Source organism: Condylura cristata, unplaced genomic scaffold, assembly GCF_000260355.1.
Source record: "Condylura cristata isolate star-nosed mole 26May11 unplaced genomic scaffold, ConCri1.0 scaffold00018, whole genome shotgun sequence".
In the NCBI taxonomy this organism is placed as follows: Eukaryota; Metazoa; Chordata; class Mammalia; order Eulipotyphla; family Talpidae; genus Condylura; species Condylura cristata.
Window position 1 is genome coordinate 40,587,437 of NW_004567119.1, and position 22,080 is coordinate 40,609,516.

Here is a 22,080-nt window from a genome sequence, read left to right on the forward strand (position 1 = left end):
GGTTAGAGTGGCAATGATTAGAATAAAAAACGCAGAAACTTTATGGAATGTCCTTTGGTACACAATGAGTATTCAGCGGACTTGAAAGCTCATAGAGGCTTTCAAGTGTACGCGGACCTTCAGGATGAACCCTGGAGGCAAGAGTCTCCTCACAAGTACTTCCCTAACTTCGGAGAGCCCCCTCACACCACGACCTCTACAGAATCATTGCTCACACTTGGATTCCTTTAACACCTGCTTCTTGAATCTTTGATTCGCAGTATTGTCTAGATGCGAACTACAGACCGCCAGGCCACCCCAACCCCCCCCCCCCCCCCGACTCTGTAACACCAACACAGGAGGCGGCATGTTCTACACAGAGCAACACGGCTGCTGAGTTTCAGGAGTCATTGTGTCCAAAGACAAAGACCTACACTTCTTTTTTAATAAACATCCGATTTTATTTACAAAGCATTAAAGCTTCAGCAAGAAGTACCCAAGGCTAAGTCTTATCTTGTACAAAACTACAGAACATTAAAAAACAAAATGGTGGTGGTGGGAGGGTGCTGACCACAGGGAGAAGAGGATATGCATATTGTACAAACTGAGAAATTCAAACTGAAATGGACAGGTTTGGGGCGCTGGAAAAAAAAAAATGTCCAAAGCATAAATAATTATCAAGAGCTGCTGTCAAAAGCAACCTGACATGGCTGAGCTTTGAGTCCTCAGCCGGCAGTTTAGGAGCTGGGCGCAGACTCAACCTCCAAACGTGCAGAGGACACCAAGCTATTTCACACATGGAAGTAAGGCATAGACTGTGGCCCAGCTTGCACACGCTGCCGTGCACAGTAGAGAAATGGAATGAAAATTACGTGTTCCGAACAAAAACGAGGCTCGCAGGCCACCTACCAAGCTCAACCACAGGTCTGATGCAAAGTATGAAATGAAATTCACAAAATGAACACTGGAGGAAAAAGCAGTGACATCTAGAATAACAGACTTTTTGTGACTGAGTCAACTACTGAGTATTTTGGTTCTCAAAGATGGAGCGGGAGAAGGGGCCTTACTGAGATAACCTTCGATTTCCACCCTAACATCCACATGGTAGCCGGTGTGTCCGGCGACGTGTGGCAAACCCCAGCTGAGGCAGCTTCACCACAGCTCGATCCTGAAGTGCTCTGGGGAGAGCGACGGCCGCAAGCACTTCTGGTTAGCCCAGGGAGGACCGAGTGCTCCTCCCACCTGGTGTCTTAATTCTGGATTTTCAGAGAATTTCCAACGCCTAATGTACATATCCATCCAATTGGCTACTTTTTATAGAAAGAACAGTAAAAGCAAAAAGTAAAAATTTTTTAAAAGCTAAGCAACCTTTCACAGAAAGGAAGTGACTGGAACGCTAGGGGAAGAAGCACAGGGACAAGAAGGGCGATGTGAAGACTCATGTGATCCATGAGCATCGATACAATTTTTTTTCCTTGATCTTTGATTTGAAGTGTGTTGTTGCTGCTTTGATTTTAGACAGTTTTACTTCAGTCCTTGCATAGATTTCCCCCATCCCAATAAAAAAGAAGCTTGTTGAGAGACACCTTGGTTTGTTTCCATCTCTGGAAGTCAGCACAGGTGAAACAATAGAAACTACTGATGATTCTTTGCTGGAGACAAACTAGCTATCTTCAAAAACCATGATTAGTGAGAAGAACCAATACTAGAGGGAAGTAGGTGACAAAAGGAAACACGGACACGCCCTGAACCTCGTCAGTCCAGCTTCTTGTGCAAAATACAGTGTGTCAGGAAAAGGGGGCCTTTCAGATCTTTTTATCCTTTCTGAAAATTTGACATCTTTCAAGCACTTTCTTTTCTGCCCACCTTGGTACATAATATGGAAAAAGAGGAGGTCAGAGGGTAAGTTGGAAGAATATGCAAGAGAAGTTTTCCTAGGACACAGGTAGCAAGATTTCAGATAAGAACCAGCCACTCAAGGGCATGCACTGAAGATGGGAGGCAAACAGGAGACAGTGAGTGACAGGCTGAAATGATGCTGGATACAATCAAGTTTGACGAGAAAAAAGGGATCTTTTCTCCAGCAATGTAACTAAGCATTAAAGTTTAAGTGAGTCAAAACTCCCATTTGATGTCTTCACAAATCCTCATTCCTGAGAGCCTATTTGGACTTATGCTTGAAAGGAAGGGCCGTATACTCTTCTTCCATAATTCACTTCTTCATTCAAACATAAAATTCACTCCTTCCACCTCCTGGGCGGGAGGCAGAGGCCTTTGTTTTAAATTAAAGTCAATCTCAAATGACTGACCACAGTGTCCAGAGGCCACGTGATGGCAACGCAGGGGAGAATGAAGAGACTTCGAAGGTCTTCATAACAGTTCTGAGATCGCTCCCCCTGCTAAGAGAGATCAGAAACAAAAACATTTCTTTTAGCATCAAGTTAGACCAGTCACTCACAAGAACAAAAACGCTGACAGATGCGGATGACGCATCAGCTACGCACAGCCGTGAGAGCCCCGCCTTTACCTATGATCAACTCCCAACTCCCAATTACTCTTCACTGAAGAAACAACCCAAACCCCCACCCCAAGAGCGTCTGGTCCTGCCCCAAAGGGAGGAAGGGCAGGTGCAAAGTAATCAGAGTTCCCCACATTTTCTAGGCTGCTAACCATTCTTGAAGGCCCAATAAATAAGAATTTATAATCCAAAAAATGTGTTATATAAAGGAAACTCTAGGGTTCTACATCTTTTAAGCTTTCATCTATTTCGCTAATTCAGTCACTAAATGTTTAACAGTGAGCAGCAAACCCTTTTCCAGCACTTAATATACATATCCATCCAATTGGCTACTTTTTACAGAAAGAACAGTAAAAGCAAAAAGTAAAAATTTTTTGAAAGCTAAGCAACCTTTCACAGAAAGGAAGTAACAGAAAGGAAGAATCCCAGATAAGATGAAATGTTAATGAAAACTACTGTCTGCATTTCAAAGTGCTTAACTGGTCAATAAACAAAATCCTAAATAGTGAAATCAAATGAACACTTCCCTGATTATTCCACAGAAGCTGTTCAGCCTCTGAGGGACATCCTTAACTAGCAAGCAAGTGTAAAAAGAGAGCGTAGAAAGACAACAGGGTGAAGAAAACCCTTTCGGGGACCACGTGGGAGGGAGAGCACATGCCGCTTGGAGAGAAAATGGTTTAAAAATGATTGCCCATAAGCTAAGCCGTTTTCACTGTGAGTTCGATCCCAGCCCTGGAGGTGAGCCACATAGCACAGCAAAAAAAAAAAAAAAAAAAAAAAAAAAGATTGCCCAAGTTAGAAAAGTGGCCATTTACAAACTTTGCTTTTAACCTGATTTATAAAGTGAAAACAAAGTCACAGCTGCAAACTGGCAATAAAAAGACACTGTCATTTGCCCAAAGTGGCTGAGTTCACGAGACACACACACTCCTGGATGCCACAAGGTCGAAAGCCCAGGTTAAACCTCCCCACGTCCAGCAAGGTAGAGCAGTCAGCATGTTTTTCAGATCTCTCTCAACATAAACACCGTAATGACTCCTGAGCTGATTTTGTTTTTAAATCCTGAGAAAGAAAAATCTACTGCAAGGGGCTCAACACCTTGCAGTCCATACTTTAGCTACTTCCTGATTGTTCTCTGTGGGAAGTTTTTAACCATTTAAAAATGAATATACCGTTAGCATTTTAAAGTCAATATCATGAGTGCAAGGTGCTTTCATCATAGGTCAGTGGCATTAATAATGGGCATTCAAGGTGACTAGTAAATCACAATAAGCTGACTGGCTGAGGTCAGCTGGGATTTTTGTATCACATCTCATTCATGTGGATAGGCCAAAAAAAAAAAAAAAAAAATCAGCTGTGAGGTACCAGGCAACAAACCAACACCATGAACAGGATAAGATCCACAACCACACACAGGGGGAGCCCTCCAGGAGATTTAAAAATCTGCCCCAAAGATTTTTTTGCTGCAGCATAAAGAAAACTTCCAGTAATATAACATTAAGAAAATGCCCATCTGGGCTTCCCTGGTGGTACAAGGGGTTAAGTCTCAGCACCATGAAGCAATCAGCAGCCACAGCAGCCTGAGTTCAATCCCCCGCCAGGGAGCTGACCCATAGGGCAAAGCAGACCTCTCCTGTCTCCCTGCTGCTCCCCTCAGCAGTGTACTTCAGTAGACCCACCTGTTCTGCTCCCCACTCTGTCTCTGGTGAATTTTCTCACCTCTCCACACCTCTAGCCTGTACCCAGCTCTTGTACACATAAATACATAAAATAAATCTTAAAAAAAGAAAAGAAAAGAAAATGTGTCTCTCCCAGTAACAGCCCAAGCCAGGGTTTCTCAGCCCAGGGCTAAGAAAATACTGAATGTTGATTTTCTAGAATGACCTCAGTCAGCTAGTTAAGATCACACAGAATGAAAAAGAATATACATCAGCCAAGTGACTTAGCAGGAATTCAGGAATTATTCTTTGAAAGACTGACTGCTAAGAAAGAAGACGTGTGTGTGCTTCCACAACCAAGCACTTAGAACACTCAGATCCGGCGAGCACGTGAAGACGAGGGGTGCGTCGGACAAGGGAAGGCTGTGCACGCCCAGGACCGGCGTCTGCCTGCTTTGGCCTTTGCCATCCCCACAGACCCAGGTGCCCAACAACCCCCTCAAGTAGGTGAGAGGCCCCGGCTCTGCCACACTGGCTACTGGTGTTCACTGCCAAAGATCCCACTCCGGGGTAATCCTCAAACAATCACAGGGCGACCAGGGCGTGGGTGGTTTCGCTGTTCTCTCAGTTTCCGGCCGCAGACGGCCTTTGGAGAGAGCCTGATACCCAGGCAGCAGAAGGGCACTGCTAGATAGTGCTGACTGTGCCGACCTGAAAAGCCTGAAGCTCAGCGTTACCCTCACCAGGCTGCACTGATGAGGGAGCGAGCCCACAGAAAGTGGGAGAGAGCCCGCTGGTGCTGCTCAGTACCGATAAGCCCTTGGACAGGGGACAGTGTCGCGTCGCTGCAGATCCCAGGTGATCAGATTATTTCTATAAAGGTCTATGCCTCTTCCAATCTCCCCCTGAAATAGTGTGTCCCACTGCATCGTGCGACAGACTTTAACAGCTCTGTCAGGACTGATCCTGGGATATTAAACAGTTTTTTAGTAAGCAGTCAACCGCAGGTATTAACAACCGCTGTACCTAACGTAAGCAGTAACACGGCCAACACCTATAATCCCACCTTCATATAATCTGCATCTAATGCAGAAGTCTGGAGGTTGGGGGGCCGGGGGGTGGATAGGCGGGAACAGGAGTTTCACAAAGCCTTGAGGAGAAACTACAACCCTCACTGAACTGAATTCACTGAACTGAATTCAGAAGGTGGCTCAGCCTCCAGATCAGGATCTATTTCTCAGCTTCGACCACAATGGCAGGCTGCTTTTTCTTGAAAATCCCCAAGGTGTGGAAGAACATAAGATGCAAATTCCAGCAGAGAAGCCAGCTTGCCTCTGCACGCTCTAGGCCCACCTAGCCCACCGCGGTGATGAGAGGAGCCCAACCTCAGCAGAGTCCCACACAAAAGGCGCAGGCTGTCCTGAAACTGACACTTCTGCTGGGCATTATCGGTGATGCCCGACTTTACGGCCACAAAGAGCACCCACTGCAGCTCGTTGACAAAGCTGACACAGCCCTTCTGAGAAGTTCTGGAAACAAGCCCTAAGGCCTCACTGAGGATTATTGGTGGTCCTGCTCTTCGACACACTCTGAAGTTTAATGTGTCAGTTCAGCTTTGGAAGTTTCCACTGAGGAAAAAGGCCAAGGAATCAAGGCCAAAGAGGAAAGGGGGAAGGAAGAGGTACAGGCTGTATGGGGGTGCAACACAGGCAACAGTGAGGGTTTGGCTTGCAGGGATCTCTGCAGCTTTCTGGCTGTACATTGTCAGAAAATGTATCACCTTCTTCCTGTTATGTGAAAGTTTCCTCTAATTCATTTAAAGGGTAGAACTGTTTTTTTTTTTAAAGATTTATTTATGCATACAGAACTGGGGTACAGGCCAGAGATGTGGATGGTGAGAGGCTTCACCAGAGACAGAGCGGGGAACAGAGCAGGCAAATCAACGAAGTACACTGCTGAGGGGAGCAGCGGGCGGGTCAGGAGAGGTCTGCCACGCCATGTGGTCACCTCCGGGGCAGGCGGGGATTGAACTCATGCGGAAGTGGCTTTAAGCTTCTCAGTGCTGTGCTTTAGCCCCCTGCGCCACCAGGGAGGGCCCGGTAGAACTGTTTTTTAAAATAGTTGCTTGTAAGGTGCACCAGTTCAAGTGCCTAGTAAAAATAGTAATAAAAGCCTGTCTTAAAGCACCCGGCTACTTCAAAACACGAATTCTAACTTTTTGTTTTTTTAAAAAGATGTATTCGTGCCAACAAAGATCAGGTCAGCGATGGGGTATAAGCTGTGGGGGGTGAGAGGATTTACCGGAGACAGAGTGGGGAACAGACAAGACAGAAACACACTGCTGAGGGGAGCAGTGGGTGAGACAGGAGAGGTCTGCTGCGCCCTGGGTCAGCTTCTTGCTGGGGATCGAACTAGTGGTGCCATGGCTGCGGACAGCTTCACTTAACAGTGGTGAGACTTAACCCCTTGTACCACAGGGACACCCCCAAATTCTAGCTTTTAGGAAGGCCAGTACCTGGCCCATAAAGGAAGTGGGAATAAACTAACAGCACTTGATAAGCATATTCAGCCACTCTTCCTGCAGGAACTCTGAAATGCCGGCATATACAAACACGAAGTAAAATATGTGCTCTACACAGAGCTCAACATTTCACTGCAAACAGTCTCAGTATCTTGAGAATATCATGGAGTAAACTCTCCAACACATTGACTTCGGCTCCCATTTAGACATTTTTGAAGCTTAACTCAGAAACACCACCCTGTTACCCTCTGAGGTGTGAAATCTAACAGTGCTTCATGGTGCCCTGGACAGAAACCCAATTTGGAAAATGTCAGCTATATTTAGTTTTGTTACTGTTAGTGACCACACCAACATAATTAAAAGGTGAGATCACTATTATTGACAGGAAAAATGAGAGTTTTAAAACCAGTAAATGGCTCCTTTATATACACTTACTATGGTAAAGCAGATGAATAACTGCAGACAGGTTGTAAAGACGCTGAGAGATGATGTCTTAGCGCCTATCAATGAATTCAGTCTGTTTCACCACATTTTAAATGACCCTGACATGTTGCAGTGCTTTGAGCCAGAAAACTGTTTCAACTTTAAATCGTGTTTCTTCTGTAGAGACATCAGCTTGAGCAAGAAGTGGGCGAGAGAAGGATCATTGCTGTTTTCAGACCATCGCTGACCTGATCTTTGTTGGCAAAGTCCATATAACTAGTTGAAGTTACTTAAAAGTACACAGAGACAACCTCAGGTGGCCTGAGTGTACTGCACTTCGGCGGAGCACCGTAAATGTCGTCAGTGTGGAACAATGAGGTAGGGAGTGAAGTCCCACAAACCTGAGGTAGAGGTCCCAAAACGAGGGGTGAGTGAGTCTGCTTAGCTTCTCTGTGTTAGAGAACTCACGTTCACAATAACTGAATTAAGGGCGTTAACTCAAGGATTCTGTTTAGCCTTCAGTCCACAGCAGTGCACTTGGATTAACACATTTAAATGACAATTTTAAAGTGAGTGTTAAAAAAAAACCTGAATAGAAACCTTGATATTTTATCAGTCCTCCCTGAGTCTACGCCTCATCATTGTGTTAACTAAAGCAGTGCTTACAATCACAACAAAGAATTTCCAAGACTCAAGAATAATTTAATAGAAATGAGCTAATCGGATACTATTTTCCAAACGAGAGACTAGGTAGCCGAGAGTCACAATTACGTGACAGGAAAATGAAACTTCTCTCCACCGCTCAGCAAAAAGCCCTGTACTACAGGTAAGTGAGAGATTTACTTTTGACAAACTCAGTATGTTTCAAAAGAATTAGGTGTTAATAATCTATCCAGACATACTCAGTAGTTTTCCCTCTTTGGTAATCTCCTTTTTGGAAGAACAAACACAGCATCCTCCTTCACACGATGGTTCAACTCACAGCCTCACTATCGATCCTGGACTAGAGGAGGGAGAAATATCACCTCTGGGCTTTGAACACTGCAGAGAAAGCCCTGAAGCTAAACTGTTCAAGGCCGCCTAAAGCAAACTGCTATCCCTGCTTATAAAGCTGGCGCTTCTGTTTGAAGCAAAAGAAAACCAATAACCTAGGAGCAAATGCAGATGAAGAAATGCATTCACTCAGGGGTTCTTGCCCCTTCGTGGGCCATGGATTCCTACAGAAATCTGATGAAGTCATGGTTATCTTCCCCACAAAAATATGCCCCCAAGACTGCATGTATCATCAGGAGAATGTAGATCCCTTGAAACCTATTAACAGGCCCTGAGTTTGGAGCCACAGAATTAAGCCAAATCTGGCTAAGTCTGCCTTTGATGGCAGCTTAAAAGGCAGATTATCTGCCACTGGGAAAAAGGGACGAAAAACCACTAGACGGAATGAGGAGCTGTACAAAGCAAGGCCACAAGCAAGCCAGAGCGCTCCCAGTGTCCTTACCTGTCAAGGGCTGGCTGAGTTCCGCCTGCACTTTACCCTTCGCTGATCCTTCCAGAGGTAAACCTCTGTCCCCTTTGTAGAGTTTCGGTTTAAATGGAGAATCTTTCTCTTTACCTTTTGATCCTTTAGGCCGGCCTGCTTGCTTCTTCTTGGATTTGCCATCCCCCTTCACACCCAGTAGTGGATGGACTTCTGCAAAAAGACAGACAGGGATGGAAAGGCGCCTACACAGGCAGTCCCGACGCCCGAGCGGACAGCACGCCACTGTCCAGGGGCAAAGAAGACTGCTCCTACACCCCAGGTCCACTAACGCAAGGGGGAAAGCCTGGGGCACTGTGCATTAAAAATTATAGAAGTGGGGGCCCTCCCTGGTGGCGCGACGGGTTAGGACGCAGCACTGCAAGCCGAAGCACAGTCACTTCAGTGTGAGTTCGATCCCCAGCCCTGGAGGTGACCCACATGGCCAGGCAGACCTCTCCTGACCCGCCCGCTGCTCCCCTCAGCAGTGTACTTCGTTGATCTCTGCCTATTCTGCTCCCCACTGCCTTTGGTGAATCCTCTCACTGACCCTGCACCTCTGGCCTGTACCCCAGTTCTGTATATATAAGTAAAATAAATCTTCAAAAAAAAAAAAATTACATAGAAGTGGCTACTGAATGTGAAATAGCTGCTGGGCCAAAGAGCACATGAGGCCAAGAGCTCACACCAAGTCACGGCAGCTGCAAATGGAAAAAGCAGCTGAAAGACCCCTGACCACTACCACACCAGGCAGAGGTGGCGCGCACACACACCGGCTGGCGAGAACAGAAAGGGCATGGGCTTTGCGATTAGGCGGATCAGGATTAGAACCCTGATTCTGTCACTTCCTGATACTCCAGGCAAGTGACATAATCTCTCAAATCCTCAGTTTAAGCAGGGATAGTAAAACCACTGGCAACACTGATGTTGAAAAGTTAACAATGGCCTATAAACCGTGCAGGGTGCCTGAAACAGAGCACACAATCAAAAGATCAAGGAAATGTGTGGCTGCATAACTGAGCTGTAATTTAGCTGAAAGAGAAAGGATATCCCAACAGTATACACACACACACACCTCCCGATGCTAAACACACAGGAGAACACACACACACCTCCCGATGCCAAAGACATGATACTAAATGCTACCAGAATCAGACTGTAAAAGTAGGTAGGAACAATAAAGATCATTCGGAGGACACTTCACCACCTTATAAAAGTGTTCCACAGGGGATAAAGCAGGAAAAGAATGTTGTTAAAACAAACTCTGAGGCAGATGTTGGAGGACTTATGTTACTTAAGTGAAGTAATGCCAGGCAGACCTCCCCCATTCATTTCAAAAGAGAAGTAGTAGGTTTACAAAGTTGCAAAGCACTACTTAAAAAGAAACAACTTATGGGAAATATTTTTTTAAGGTTTAAAGAAGTCACCCAAACAGGAAGTAGACAAAGCCGCAGAGCAAACAGGGGCACCCGGAGGGCGCAGAGCAGAGTGGGGCTCACCGTCATTGGGCACTCCTTGCAGTTCTATATTGGTTGTTTTGGGCTTCTTCTTGGGTGGCTGGGACCCATCTGCTGAAGACTGCCTCTTCTTTTCTGAACTAGCCCCTTCGTCCATCAGGGAGGTTTGAACTGCATCCGGCGGGGGGCCGTACGGATTTTCTTCTGGGTCTTCTACCTCAGGGGCAATGGGTAAATACAACAGAGCCTTTGAATCTTCCAGCTCTTCATCACTATTTGGAACAGGATCAGACAAGGGATTGAAAAAAAGAGGAGACAGTTGCTTAAACCATGAACCCTTCCTCTAGGGCAGAACCACCTATATTAACCGTAAGCAGCAGATGTGGTGGATGACTTTATGCAAGTCAAGAGGGGGGAAAAGTGCATCAGACAACACGATGAATGAAATCAGTAGTAAAATAAACAGTAAGAATGATTTCAGCTGCCGACTGTCTAGGGGAGGAGGGGTGGACTGCTGGAACGCTAAAGGAGGTACCCCTTTCACTCACAAGCAGATGGACTAAGGGAACAGTGGCGGGGTGAGCTGGATGACACAGACAGGAGGGGCTGGCTGGGGGCGGGACTGGGAGAGGCTGGGACGCAACAGCAGGGACCGAGGCGCAGCGACCAAGCCCTGCGCCCTGGAGGGCTCACCTGCTGCAGAAGGCAGCGATCGGGTCCACACTAGTGACATCCACTTCTTCATCCTCCGCAGCATCAGCCCCTGCAGGACAAATACCAAGGCATCAGACAACATGTAAATCTGCTCCTCACTAACAGTTTAAAGATTGCCACAAACTGAAACGAAGGAGGAAAATTAAACAGTTCATTTTATTAGGCATTCAAAAAAAACGTGCTAAATTCCCAACATGTGCCAGGTAATGAGAACAGAGCAATGGCCAAGAAAGTTGGGAGTGGTTCTTCAATAAAAGCTTCACAAACTGGGGAGAGAGATACAAACTGATCATTTCAATCCAGACAGGGAGCGCCACAGCAAGTGTGTGGGCAATGCGCTGGAAGCTGGGAGGAGGGTTGGCTTCTGTGGGCATGCGGGAAAGCGTCACACATGGTGACGTGTAATGCCAAAAGGGTCCAGAGTCGCCTGCACCCGATGGGCTTGCTACAACATAAAGGGCGTGTAAGCTGTCTGACAGTACAAAGTGAGGACCAGCGATTTCAAGATGGAGAGCATGACCCTCAGTCCATTCCCTGATTCCTGGCACCATCAAGGGGTCCAGAAGCCAATGGTCTGGCACTCTGTTCGCTGGCAGTGCCAACCAGGCGCACTAAGCAGCCACACACATGGACCCTATTGGGTTGAAGACTCTGTGTCAGGTATCAGAGGATTAAAAATTCAGAGCTTTATTGACAAGGAACTTCCTATATAGAGTTCAGAAGAAATAAAACCAAACATGATCATGTGTTTTCATGAATTATCTGTCCCCCATGCACCTAAGAGACAGATACTACTATTTCCCCTATGCTGCAGAAAATTCCGATTAAAGGCTAAGTGTTCTGCCAAAGGCACCTGACTCCAGAGCTCATGCACTTGACCTTCACCGTGATAGCAGCCGAACCTAGCATCTCTGGGGGACCTGCCCGTGCTGCACGATATCCTCACTGTATCACCTGCAATTAGTCAGCAAACAGAGTAAAATGCTAAAAGAGCTGCCCTTGTGATGCCAGGTAAGCCCTTGGTCGATGCTGTACAAAGAACGGTTCTCAAAACACTGCCAAACTGTATAAGTGTGAAGAAAAAAGTGACCCTTCAGACTGAGTGCAGAGGGAAATTTTCAACACAAGTTAAGAAAGATTCCTGAGTAAAGGGATCATTGTTCCTTTGGGAATCACTGTCTGCCATTGAGGTATATTACCTGTCTGCTCTGGCTCACTCTTATCTTCATCTTCAATATCAAATTCTGATTCTCTTTCCTCGTATTCTACATTTTCATCCAACTCTTTGAAGTCTGGGGCAAATGCACTCCAATTTTCCTACACCAAAACAGAACAAACTACTTACCCACATGAGAAAGCAACAGTCTATAATCTGACGTTAATGATATAAATGAAAGGTTTGAGGACGAAAACACTCAGAATCCTACAGCAAATTTGGCAGATAATAAAAATCAGCCACACACAGGTTTTACTCTCTTATTTCCCTTTTTTAACATTCCAAGTTATCAACTTTAATTTTTTCACCGATACTAAGGAAGATTCTATTTAGGGTATAAGGTAAAAAGGCAAATATTCAAGTAAGTATACTACAGATATAGTTAAAGGTACTTCAAAATGAAACCCAGTCATAAAACAGAAACTGAGCTCAAAGTAAGAAAATCTCAGATAAGAAACAAAAAATTAACAGAAAGTTCAGAAGAATTTCTCCCTCAAAACAGCAAATCAGCTTTGCACCAAGACCTCCCCATCAAAATAGAGCAGAGCCAAATGTAGAACTAAATGCACCTGTTTACTTAAGTTACACGCATGACATTTAAAAGAAAAATAGCTTGCTTACTATCTATAAAGTTCTTGAATAAAAATAAAGAGTATTTCATTCAATGCAATTAAACCAGAAAAATACTTACTACTTGATTTTGTGCCCAGATGGACACCACTCCACTAGAAATGGACGCTATGATGGGCCGGACAGGATGCCACTGAATTTTAACAAAGGAAAGAAAAATCAGTTCTGAGAATGGACCCAAGATTTTCTGTCTCGCCAAGTACCGACAGCAGCTTCCCGCTCTACTCACAGCCACATCCAGAAGGAGCTCCCCCCTGGTTCCGTGCAGAATCTTCACCAGGTTGCCGATGCTCTTCTCCCAGATGTACAGCGCGTGCTGCCGGGCCGAGCCTGCCACTATGTACTCCCCGTCCCCAGAGAAACAGCATTTCTTCCACGGGGTCCTAAGGGACAAAGAGAGTGCCCAAGGAGAGCGTGAACCTGAGCCAGCGCAGGAATTCTCATCTGTTATTCGAGGCTGGGACACATACCTATTTACCAAGTCTTGCAATTTTTGCATAGGTTCTGGCTCTCCGTCTCTACCACACGTTAAGATTTCTCTGCCGTCATACACTCTGATTATTCGATCCGCTGTGTTAATTAAAAAGCAACTACAGAAAAGATAAAAATATCGACATCAGAGGTCAAACCCTGCTCCCATTAACATTTTATATCACTTATCACTTGCTGAGAATAGAACCTAATAGATGGGAAAGGCTGAGTGTAATTCTCAGTAGTACCTTAGAATACTGACGAACCTACTAGACACCTCTCAGACTAAAATATAACCGCAAGTAGGAATATGATTTACACTTCCTGTGGCCTCCTGTGCCCTTTTCTCACAGACTTATCAGTAATTGATGAGATCTATGGTCTCTGCATTGAAACCAGCATGCTCAATTCACTAATCAGTTAAATATATATAAAGACTGAATCTCTCTGGCCTGTTGAGCTTACAGTATCATTTGAAAATGTTCAACTTTTCATTAGTAACATTAGAAGATGTTGAAAATACATTAATTTACCACCTTCTTACAGATGTCACTGTGTAATTACATCTTAATTCAAGAAAATTTTGAACACGCATGTATGTCCTCCAAGTATTTGTGTGAGTTCCTATACAAAAATAGGATAAATGTTACCTCTCTTACTGACTACCTATTTTTATTACGGTTGATAGTTCTACTTCTCACTGGATAGCCAAATTTAAAAGAAAAATATCTCAAAATAAACGGGTACGTAGGTTTTATGTGAGTGAAGTGTATTTTCAGCTACTATGTGAATCCTATGTTACTTCTGACTATAACACTAGCGCATCTTCACCCAGAGCCGACCACACCTGGCAGCCTGGTCCTATGCTCAGGCCTCAAATATCTTCAAGGTAAAGGACCTGCCTGTCAGTCACCACATGAAGAGGTCACGGCTGGTGCGATGCAATACATTTTATGAAGTTTAGAACCAGAGAATGAGAATATCTAGTAACTTTAAGGAAACTTTTAAAAATAAGTAAAATATATACAAAAACTTATTGCATGCATTTGCTTTCTACTCACTTTTAAAGCCACGCCTAAAAACAGACATGTGCTTCACTCACCTTCCCTTACGGGCAAACTCTATTGACTTAATGGCCGTGGTATTGCTTGTTCCAGTTGTTACTCTGAAGGAAGCAACAAGATCCTGAGAATCTGTTTTTAGGACCAAAATCTAAAGTTTAAAGGAGGGGAAAAATGTAAGTATTCTGGAAACTTACAGTAATTAGATCTGGTTTTCTGTTTCTAAAACTGGGCAGACTATAAAAAACATGAACCTAATTAAATGGTATTGCCTTTTACCTCTTCAAATAAAGAACTATGCCTTCATCTGTTTTTAAAATATAATGTTTAGCATCATTCACAACTGTTGAACTATGCCTTCATCTGTTTTTTAAAATATAATGTTTAGCCATGGAGCTTCCCTACGACCCAGCAATCCCACTCCTAGGTATCTACCCAAAAGACACAAAAACACTGATTGAAAAAGATACTTGTACCCCCATGTTTATTGCTGCTTTATTTACAATTGGAAAAATATGGAAGCAGCCCAAATGCCCAAAAGTAGATGACTGGATTAGAAAGATGTGGTACATATATACAATGGAATATTACTCAGCAACCAAAAAGAGAAACACATGTCTTTTACAGCAACTTGGATGGAGCTGGAAAAGATCATGCTTAGTGAGATAAGCCAGAAAGAGAAAGAAAAATACCGGATGGTGTCACTCATAGCAGGAGTATAATGGACCAGGCAAGAAAATAACAAAAATAATGAACAACCATAGACCAGAGACATTCTGTGGGGGTGGAGTGGGGAATGGGATCAAAAACAGGGGGGGGAGGGAGGGGAAGGGAGGGAAATGCATGGGACTATGGTGGTGGCACAGGGGTGATTTGGTGATGGGAAACCCGTGGGGATTACAATTGAGATGAAAAAAAAAATGTACAAAATGATGTAAAAATAAACTTTTTAATAAAAAAATATATATATAATGTTTAGCATCATTCACAACTGTTGAATAGTGGCAGCAACCCCAACAGATAAATAATGAAACAAAATGTGATGTATACATACAGTGGAATATTATTCAGCCTTGAAAAGGAGATTCTGGCACATGCTACAACATCAATAATCTTGTGGACATTACAATAAGTAAAATAAATCAATCACATTCACACCAACAAATACTGGATGAGGTACCAGAATAGCCAAACCTACAGAAACAGAAAGTGGAATGAGGCTGCTGCGTGCTAGAAGGGAGCAAGAATAGGAGATTATTGTGACTTATGTACAGAGCCACAGCTGTGCAAGATAAAAAGAGGTCTGGAGACAGATGGTGATGGTTGCACAACAATGTTAAAGTATTTAATGATAGCAAATTATGTATGTAAGAATGGCTAAGATGGTCTATTACTACATTTTTTAAAAATTGCCACTTTAAAATAACCATGGAATTATACTAGTGCACATGCCCCACTCAAAAAAGGGGGAAAAAGCAAGATGCCTAATACAACTACAAATTCTTTAAAAAAAAAAAAAAGGGACCTCAAAATTCACCTAACCTAAATTCTCATTCCACAAAGCTATAGATTAAACTGAGCTGGCCTAAATTAAATGTTTACAGATCAAGATATCAAGACATTCCAAGGAAAAAGAAAAATACTGAATGGTTTCACTTACAGGAGGGATTTAAGAGAACCAAATGAGATTGGATGGGGGTAATGTATTGTTATTACAAAACAAACCAACATAAAAACAGACAATTATAAACCAGAGAGATCCTACAGGGGAAGGGGACAGAGAGAGATCAGGAGGGAGGAATGTGGGGGGCGGGGGGCTAAGGTGATGATGGGTGAGGGACTAAACACTGTTATAAAATGCACACTACCGTAAATAGAGATATAAAAACAAAGATATCAGACATTTCACCAGCAGAATTCTACTTGACAACAGGATCTTTCAACTTCATAATTCAGTGCTGGCCCTTCATTACTGGCCTACAGTCAAGGTGCTCCCATCCTTTTCTAGATCAAATAACCCTGACCACTCTAAATCCAGTAACTAGAAATTATTACTAAGGCCTAAGAGAAAAACAGGCTGCAGGGCAGGAGGCAAGCCGAGTCCAGGAGTAAGAAATTCCCAAAGGCACAGAATGGCCAACACTGCAGCAAACGGCTGCACAGGTGAAGACCGCTTCTCACGGCTGCCAGGCTTACCTTGCCTTTCGCATTTCCTGTATAGATATATTCTCCTCGCCTATCAAAAGACGCAACCACGTTCAAATCAGAGTCGTCGTCTACCGGGAGAACAACATGTCTGGAATCTGAAAGGGTCAACATGACAGGAGCAGATTTCATGGGACACACGAGAACCTTGTTCCTGCGTAAAGATAGGAATAGGACACTGGCTATTGCTTTGGTGTCAGAAGGCTGATGCTTTGTCCTTTCCCTGACCTGAACCCCCTTATCCTCATCAATACTTCCAGTCCAGCAAACTTAAAAAACAGTGAAAAGTCCTGAAATGTAAATGTCTAGATAATGGGGAACGACTGAGGAAAATTATGGGATCCTACCTTGATAAAATATAATCATTAAAGGTAAACCTGAAGACTCAGCAAACTAGTAAAATATGTATGGAATTAAGTAAAAAAAAAAACAACCTGATTAACACTACAAAAAATATAGCAGCCAATATGTTTGTGAGTCCTAAAGCATTAGATAAATTTTTACTCACAGAGAACTTAACCAAAAAGAAAATCCACAGAAATAAAATCAGATGTGTCTAGGTGATGAAATAGTGGGTACCTTTTTCTTTTAAAGATTTATTTTTATTTATTTACACATACAAAAACTGGATAGAGGTGCAAGGGTTGAGAGGATTCACCAGCGAAAGAGTGGGGAACAAAACAGGTCAATCTACTGAAATGCACTGTTGAGGGGAACAGACAGGAGAGGTCTGCTGTGCCATGTGGGTCAGCTCCTTGGCTGGGGGCTTGAACTCAGGCTGCAGAGGCTGGCGACAGCTTCACAGAGCTGAGACTTTAACCCCTGAGTGACCAGGGAAGCCCCACCTTTTTCTTATATACAGTTTTAACAGTGAACTGTTCTCTGGCCCTCCCTGGTGACACACAGAGTTGGAGCGCTGCACTGCTAAGCCAAGCCATGACTGCTTCAGTGCGAGTTCGATCCCCACCCTGGAGCTGACCCACAAGGCACAGCAGACCTCTCCTGTCTCACCCTCTGCTCTCCTCGGCAGTGTACTTTGTTGATCTGCCTGTTCTGCTCCCCACTGTTTCTGGTGAATGCTCTCACCGCCCCTGAACCTCTGGCTTGTACCCCAGTCTTTGTATGCATAAATAAAAGCTTAAAAAAAAAAAGTGAACTGTTCTCCCTATTGAAGAAATTCAAATAATTGGGAGGTGGGGGAGAAAGTTCCCAGTCTAAGAGCAGTTAGTATACTTATTCTTATCTTTGCCATTTCCACAGTCTCAATATACTTACTATATACAGTATATATTAATCATATACAGGAACACTCTTTAAAATCAAATCACAGAGCCAATAAGAAATTTTATGTAAAAGAGCTTTGGCTCTGTAAAACCTTCAACTGAAATTGTTAAAGAGTCTGGAAATAATGTCTATTAAAATCAGACCCCACCCAGGAAAGAACAGCTCAGATCAAACATACTGATCGCGTGGGTGATACTGGACTTTCAAGATGGGTGATGGAAATCGAAACCTCTGGTCACAGTCGCCTGAAAGGACGTCCCACTGCGACACTATGTTGTCAGTGGAAGCACTCACGAGCTTATGGCCATCCCGACTCCAACTGCAGGGAGAGAAGAGTAATGAAGTTTAAGGATCTCTGAGTGACAGTATATCACACCAGTCTTAGATAAAACCGCCTGGGTCACAATGATTCTGGTTTCCACATGTACTCAAATCCACCACAAGCTTGCCCAACTAAACAATAAATAAGAATATTCTTGCATTTTCCTATCTAGGAACAGAAGCCCTTGAGAGTTTAAGATAACACTGCAAGTAGTTCTCAGAAACACCCAACAAATGCAAATATTTCTGAAGAGTCTAAAAGCAGGGAGCGGCAGCACCCCTGAACACCTATTACTGGTGCCTCTGTGGCTTCCCATTTATTAATAAATATGTCTCTTTAAAATGTAAAAGATAAAGTCAGCAAGCCCTTGGTGTTCATAGGACAAAAGTTTTTTCCCCCAGTGTGAAGAGGTGTCTGAGCAAAGACGTGCCATCCTGGGTTCAAGATCTAGGCGGACTATGAGAAATGGCGTGGCTAGTGGCCGAGCACGCAAGACAGTAAGCGTGGGCATCCACAATGAGACTGGCAGTGACATGGTCAAATTCACCCCCTAACTGAACTCATGTTTAACATATTCAGATTTCTTACCATAAAGAACAGACTGGATGGATATGTGCACTAATTATTTTGGCAATGCCTCTTGTCAAGAAATCCCAGATCACAATCCGGCCATCGTTACAGCCCACCGCAAGCAGTGTGCCCCACCTGTTAAAGGTGCAGGTCAGGGCCATGCTGATACAATCCAAAGTTCCATCAGCTTCCTAGAAATTAAAATAAAGAAAAGAATGTAGACAATATTACCCAGATACACAAATTACCTCTTAAAGGTTCTGGCATTATTACACTTCTCCTGAATTTAAATTATAATGTATACCACAATAATCTCTGCATGCATTCTATATTTATTAAACTAGCCAAAATGAGGAAATATTTATAAAAGCTAACAGAGCAAATGTGATTAATCCTTACATACGCAATGTAACTTGATACAAACACTCTGCAAGGCAATTGGACAAAATGTAACAAGAACCATTAAACAAGTCATTCTACTGACCATGTAGTCATAGTTCTTGGGACTCATGCCAAGAAAACTAATTTAAAATAAAAGTCCTAGAACACACTATGTGTAACATTAAGAGAACTAAGTAATTTTTTTTACATTAGTATGGAGCCATTCAAAACCCCATCTCCACTATGAAATATATTCCAGGCATTACAAAATATTTTTACATTTTAAAAAGTTAAGCACATTTACAGCATATACATTATTACTGTGCAAAAACACTGACTAAAATTAGAAAACATGGGGGGGGAATCCAAACAAAGGTGAAAGTACTATTTGTAAAGAATCCTTCAGTCTTTTAATTTCAGAGGAAATAAACTGCAAGATTAACATTATGATGAGGTTTCCAGTCCATGTCCATCCTTCCCTCAAAATTAACCATTTAAAACTTTATTATAGCAAATGAGGGATGATCACACTTAATGCTGCTGATTTAAAAAAAAAAAAAGGATAACATGTGTCTTTCACACACACACACACACACACACACACACACACACACACACACACAGCAGCAAGTTCCCAAGCTCCAAAAATAATACGCTCTTACCTCTGGATAATTCTGCCCAAAGGACTCTGCAACAAAACAGAGAGAGTTAACAAAAGTGTGTAACACTTCAGGACTCCCACAAAGTGTGGGTGGAAAATGAATGCCCTTTTGGGATACCATGAGGTCACACCTATTTTCCTTATTATACCAAAATGGTATCTGTCCTTTTATTCTCCTGATCTCATCCAGTTTATAGATGATTCTCCTGAAGCTACCTGACTTGTGATACTGTCATAGAGAATGCAAAGTCAGAGGTAATAATGAAGTGAACTTTTATTTAAGTAAACATTAAGAGATTTGTAAATTATATAAAATAACACCCTTCTTTTCAATAAGTTTTGTTTTAGAAAATAGTTGTCATAAAAATGTCAAATAATATGTAAAATACAATGGATATGATATGGTTATTTTTAAATAACAACCTGTTTTTGTTTTTTAAGATTTATTTATGTATATAGAACTGGGGTACAAGAGCCAGAGGTGGGGGGGATGGTGAGGGGATTCACCAGAGATAAGAGTGGGGAGCAGAACAGGCAGCTTGATGAGGTACACTGCTGAGGGGAGCAGCAGGTGGGTCAGGGAAGGTTCGCCACACCAGGTGGGTTACCTCCCTGGTCGGGGATCGAACTCATGCTGCAGTGGCTATGATAGGTTCATAGCGCTGTGCCTTAACCTGTTGTGCCACCAGGAAGGGCCAATAAAAACAACCTTTTAATAAACTATTATATTATTTAAAAAAAAATAAATAACCTTTTAAAAAATCAAATTATCTTATGTCCCAATATCCCAACGACTCTCCGAATACTAGTAGTAGCCAATCACCAGTGATCATTCCCCTTCCTGTCTAGTAGCAGTATTTAAGTTGTAACAATCTGGTAGCTGGGTAAACACAATTGTCTCCATTAATTTCTTATGCAAACAACATTTTGGTACAGACATCCCTCTATGCTCTTCCTGCACTAAATTTGGTGTTCACTGATCTGTGATGAACATTTCTATGTTGGCAGGATGCCACCTGCTGGTCAGAGGTTTAACTGCCACAGTAGCACCATCTTAGTATAATTTTATGCAATCACCCAAATGCTTCATTACAGAGGTTTTTAATTTTACTCTGAAAACTACAAGCCCAAAGTAGTTGTTTCACATGTAGGATATCCAAAGAAAATTTACTTTTAGAAGAAGTCTTTTGGGGCTCTCTGGTGGTGCAAGGGGTTAAAGGGCAGCAGTATGAAGCTCTCAGCTGCCAGTGCAGCACCAAGTTTCTACTTCCACCCAGGGAAGCTGACCCACCCAGCACAACAGACCTCTCCTGTCTTGCCCACTGCTCCCCACTCTGTCTCTGGTGAATCCACTCAGCCCCAAACTCTGGTCTGTGCCCCAGTTCTTGTGTGCATAAATAAATAAATCTTTAAAAGTAAAGTCTTTTTCGGCCCTCCCTGGTGGCGCAGCGGGTTAAAGCACAGCACTAAGAAGCTTAAGCCACTTCCACATGAGTTCGATACCCGCCTGCCCCGGAGTGGCCCGTCGGCAGCCCGACACGCTGCCCGCGGAGGCTCGGCCAAGCACCAGACTGCGTGTTCTTGCCTCCGCAGCCCAGGCCTCCGGCTGGGCCATGCTCCGTCCCGGGCGAATCCCCCTTCCCACTGAGCTGGGTCATGATGACCCGGGCGGGCAAGCACGCTGCTGGAGCGATGCCAGCGGGAATCACTTCGGCCTGTGCCTCCTTGTATCCGGGGAGCTGGCGGACATGAGCCCACTGCCCCCTCCTCTTGTGATTACTGCATTGTCCAGCTGGAGCGGATGTCGGGCTGTACCTGAGGTCACAGCCCCAAGCAGTCCCCAGATACGGTGAAACCAAAGCAGAATTTAGAATCAACCTCAACAGCCTGCAAGAAACTTACTTGCGTGAGCGATTCCAGCCGAGGATGGCCGAACTCGTGTTTGCTGCCACGGCACCCTACGTGGACAGGGGGTCGCCAGAGACCCAGAAGTTCTCAGAGGATGCGAACGGATCCTGTGGGCCAGCTTGGTCCTGACCCGGAATCCCAATGACCTAAGGTCCTCCAGGTCCACAGCCTGAGGAAGTTGTGTCAGTTCTGACAAATGGCTCGGCGGCCCCGCGTCACGGTGGCCTGGCGCGCGTGGCTGCGGCTGTGGTACCTGGGGGCTGATGGCCAGAACTCCTGGGTGTGTGCTGGAATCCACGTTACTGACAAGCAGCCTCGGCAATGCCGACACCCAGTAAGCCAACAATGGCAATGCTTAACCCCTTGCGCCCTGTCGTAACATCTGAGGGCATCGATGCTATCTCGTGTTTGCGCGACGTGAGAAGCAGGTCACCAGTCTGCGAGGGCACTGGAGGCATCACCCGCTCCAATCTTCACGCCTCCTGCTAAGCAGTGAGGCAGCGAGATAAAGCCAGCTCTTACAGAATATGTCAACCCAGGAGTCTCCCTGACGACTGCCCCAAACCCCCTTGCGTAACATCTTCC

At 44.1% G+C, this 22,080-nt stretch overlaps 1 protein-coding gene across 2 annotated transcripts in view; it reads right to left on the bottom strand.

The window, feature by feature from the left end:
* Nucleotides 1–349: 349 nt before the first annotated feature.
* RBBP5 (retinoblastoma binding protein 5) overlaps nucleotides 350–22,080 on the bottom strand; it is a 27,049-nt gene continuing 5,318 nt past the window's right edge. The window contains exons 2-14 of one of the 2 annotated variants that reach the window (XM_004685543.2): nucleotides 19,589–19,614; nucleotides 18,564–18,736; nucleotides 17,832–17,972; nucleotides 16,361–16,523; nucleotides 14,206–14,315; nucleotides 13,103–13,222; nucleotides 12,862–13,015; nucleotides 12,694–12,765; nucleotides 11,986–12,103; nucleotides 10,766–10,835; nucleotides 10,115–10,344; nucleotides 8,712–8,789; nucleotides 350–2,378 (exon numbers count right to left, since the gene is read on the bottom strand). In XM_004685543.2, the coding sequence (XP_004685600.1) occupies nucleotides 2,350–2,378; nucleotides 8,712–8,789; nucleotides 10,115–10,344; nucleotides 10,766–10,835; nucleotides 11,986–12,103; nucleotides 12,694–12,765; nucleotides 12,862–13,015; nucleotides 13,103–13,222; nucleotides 14,206–14,315; nucleotides 16,361–16,523; nucleotides 17,832–17,972; nucleotides 18,564–18,736; nucleotides 19,589–19,614 (1,484 nt within the window). In that variant the 3' untranslated portion in view covers nucleotides 350–2,349. Of the gene's footprint in view, nucleotides 2,379–8,597; nucleotides 8,790–10,114; nucleotides 10,345–10,765; nucleotides 10,836–11,985; nucleotides 12,104–12,693; nucleotides 12,766–12,861; nucleotides 13,016–13,102; nucleotides 13,223–14,205; nucleotides 14,316–16,360; nucleotides 16,524–17,831; nucleotides 17,973–18,563; nucleotides 18,737–19,588; nucleotides 19,615–22,080 lie in introns of both variants that reach the window. The other variant, XM_004685542.2, reaches the window with a different exon arrangement.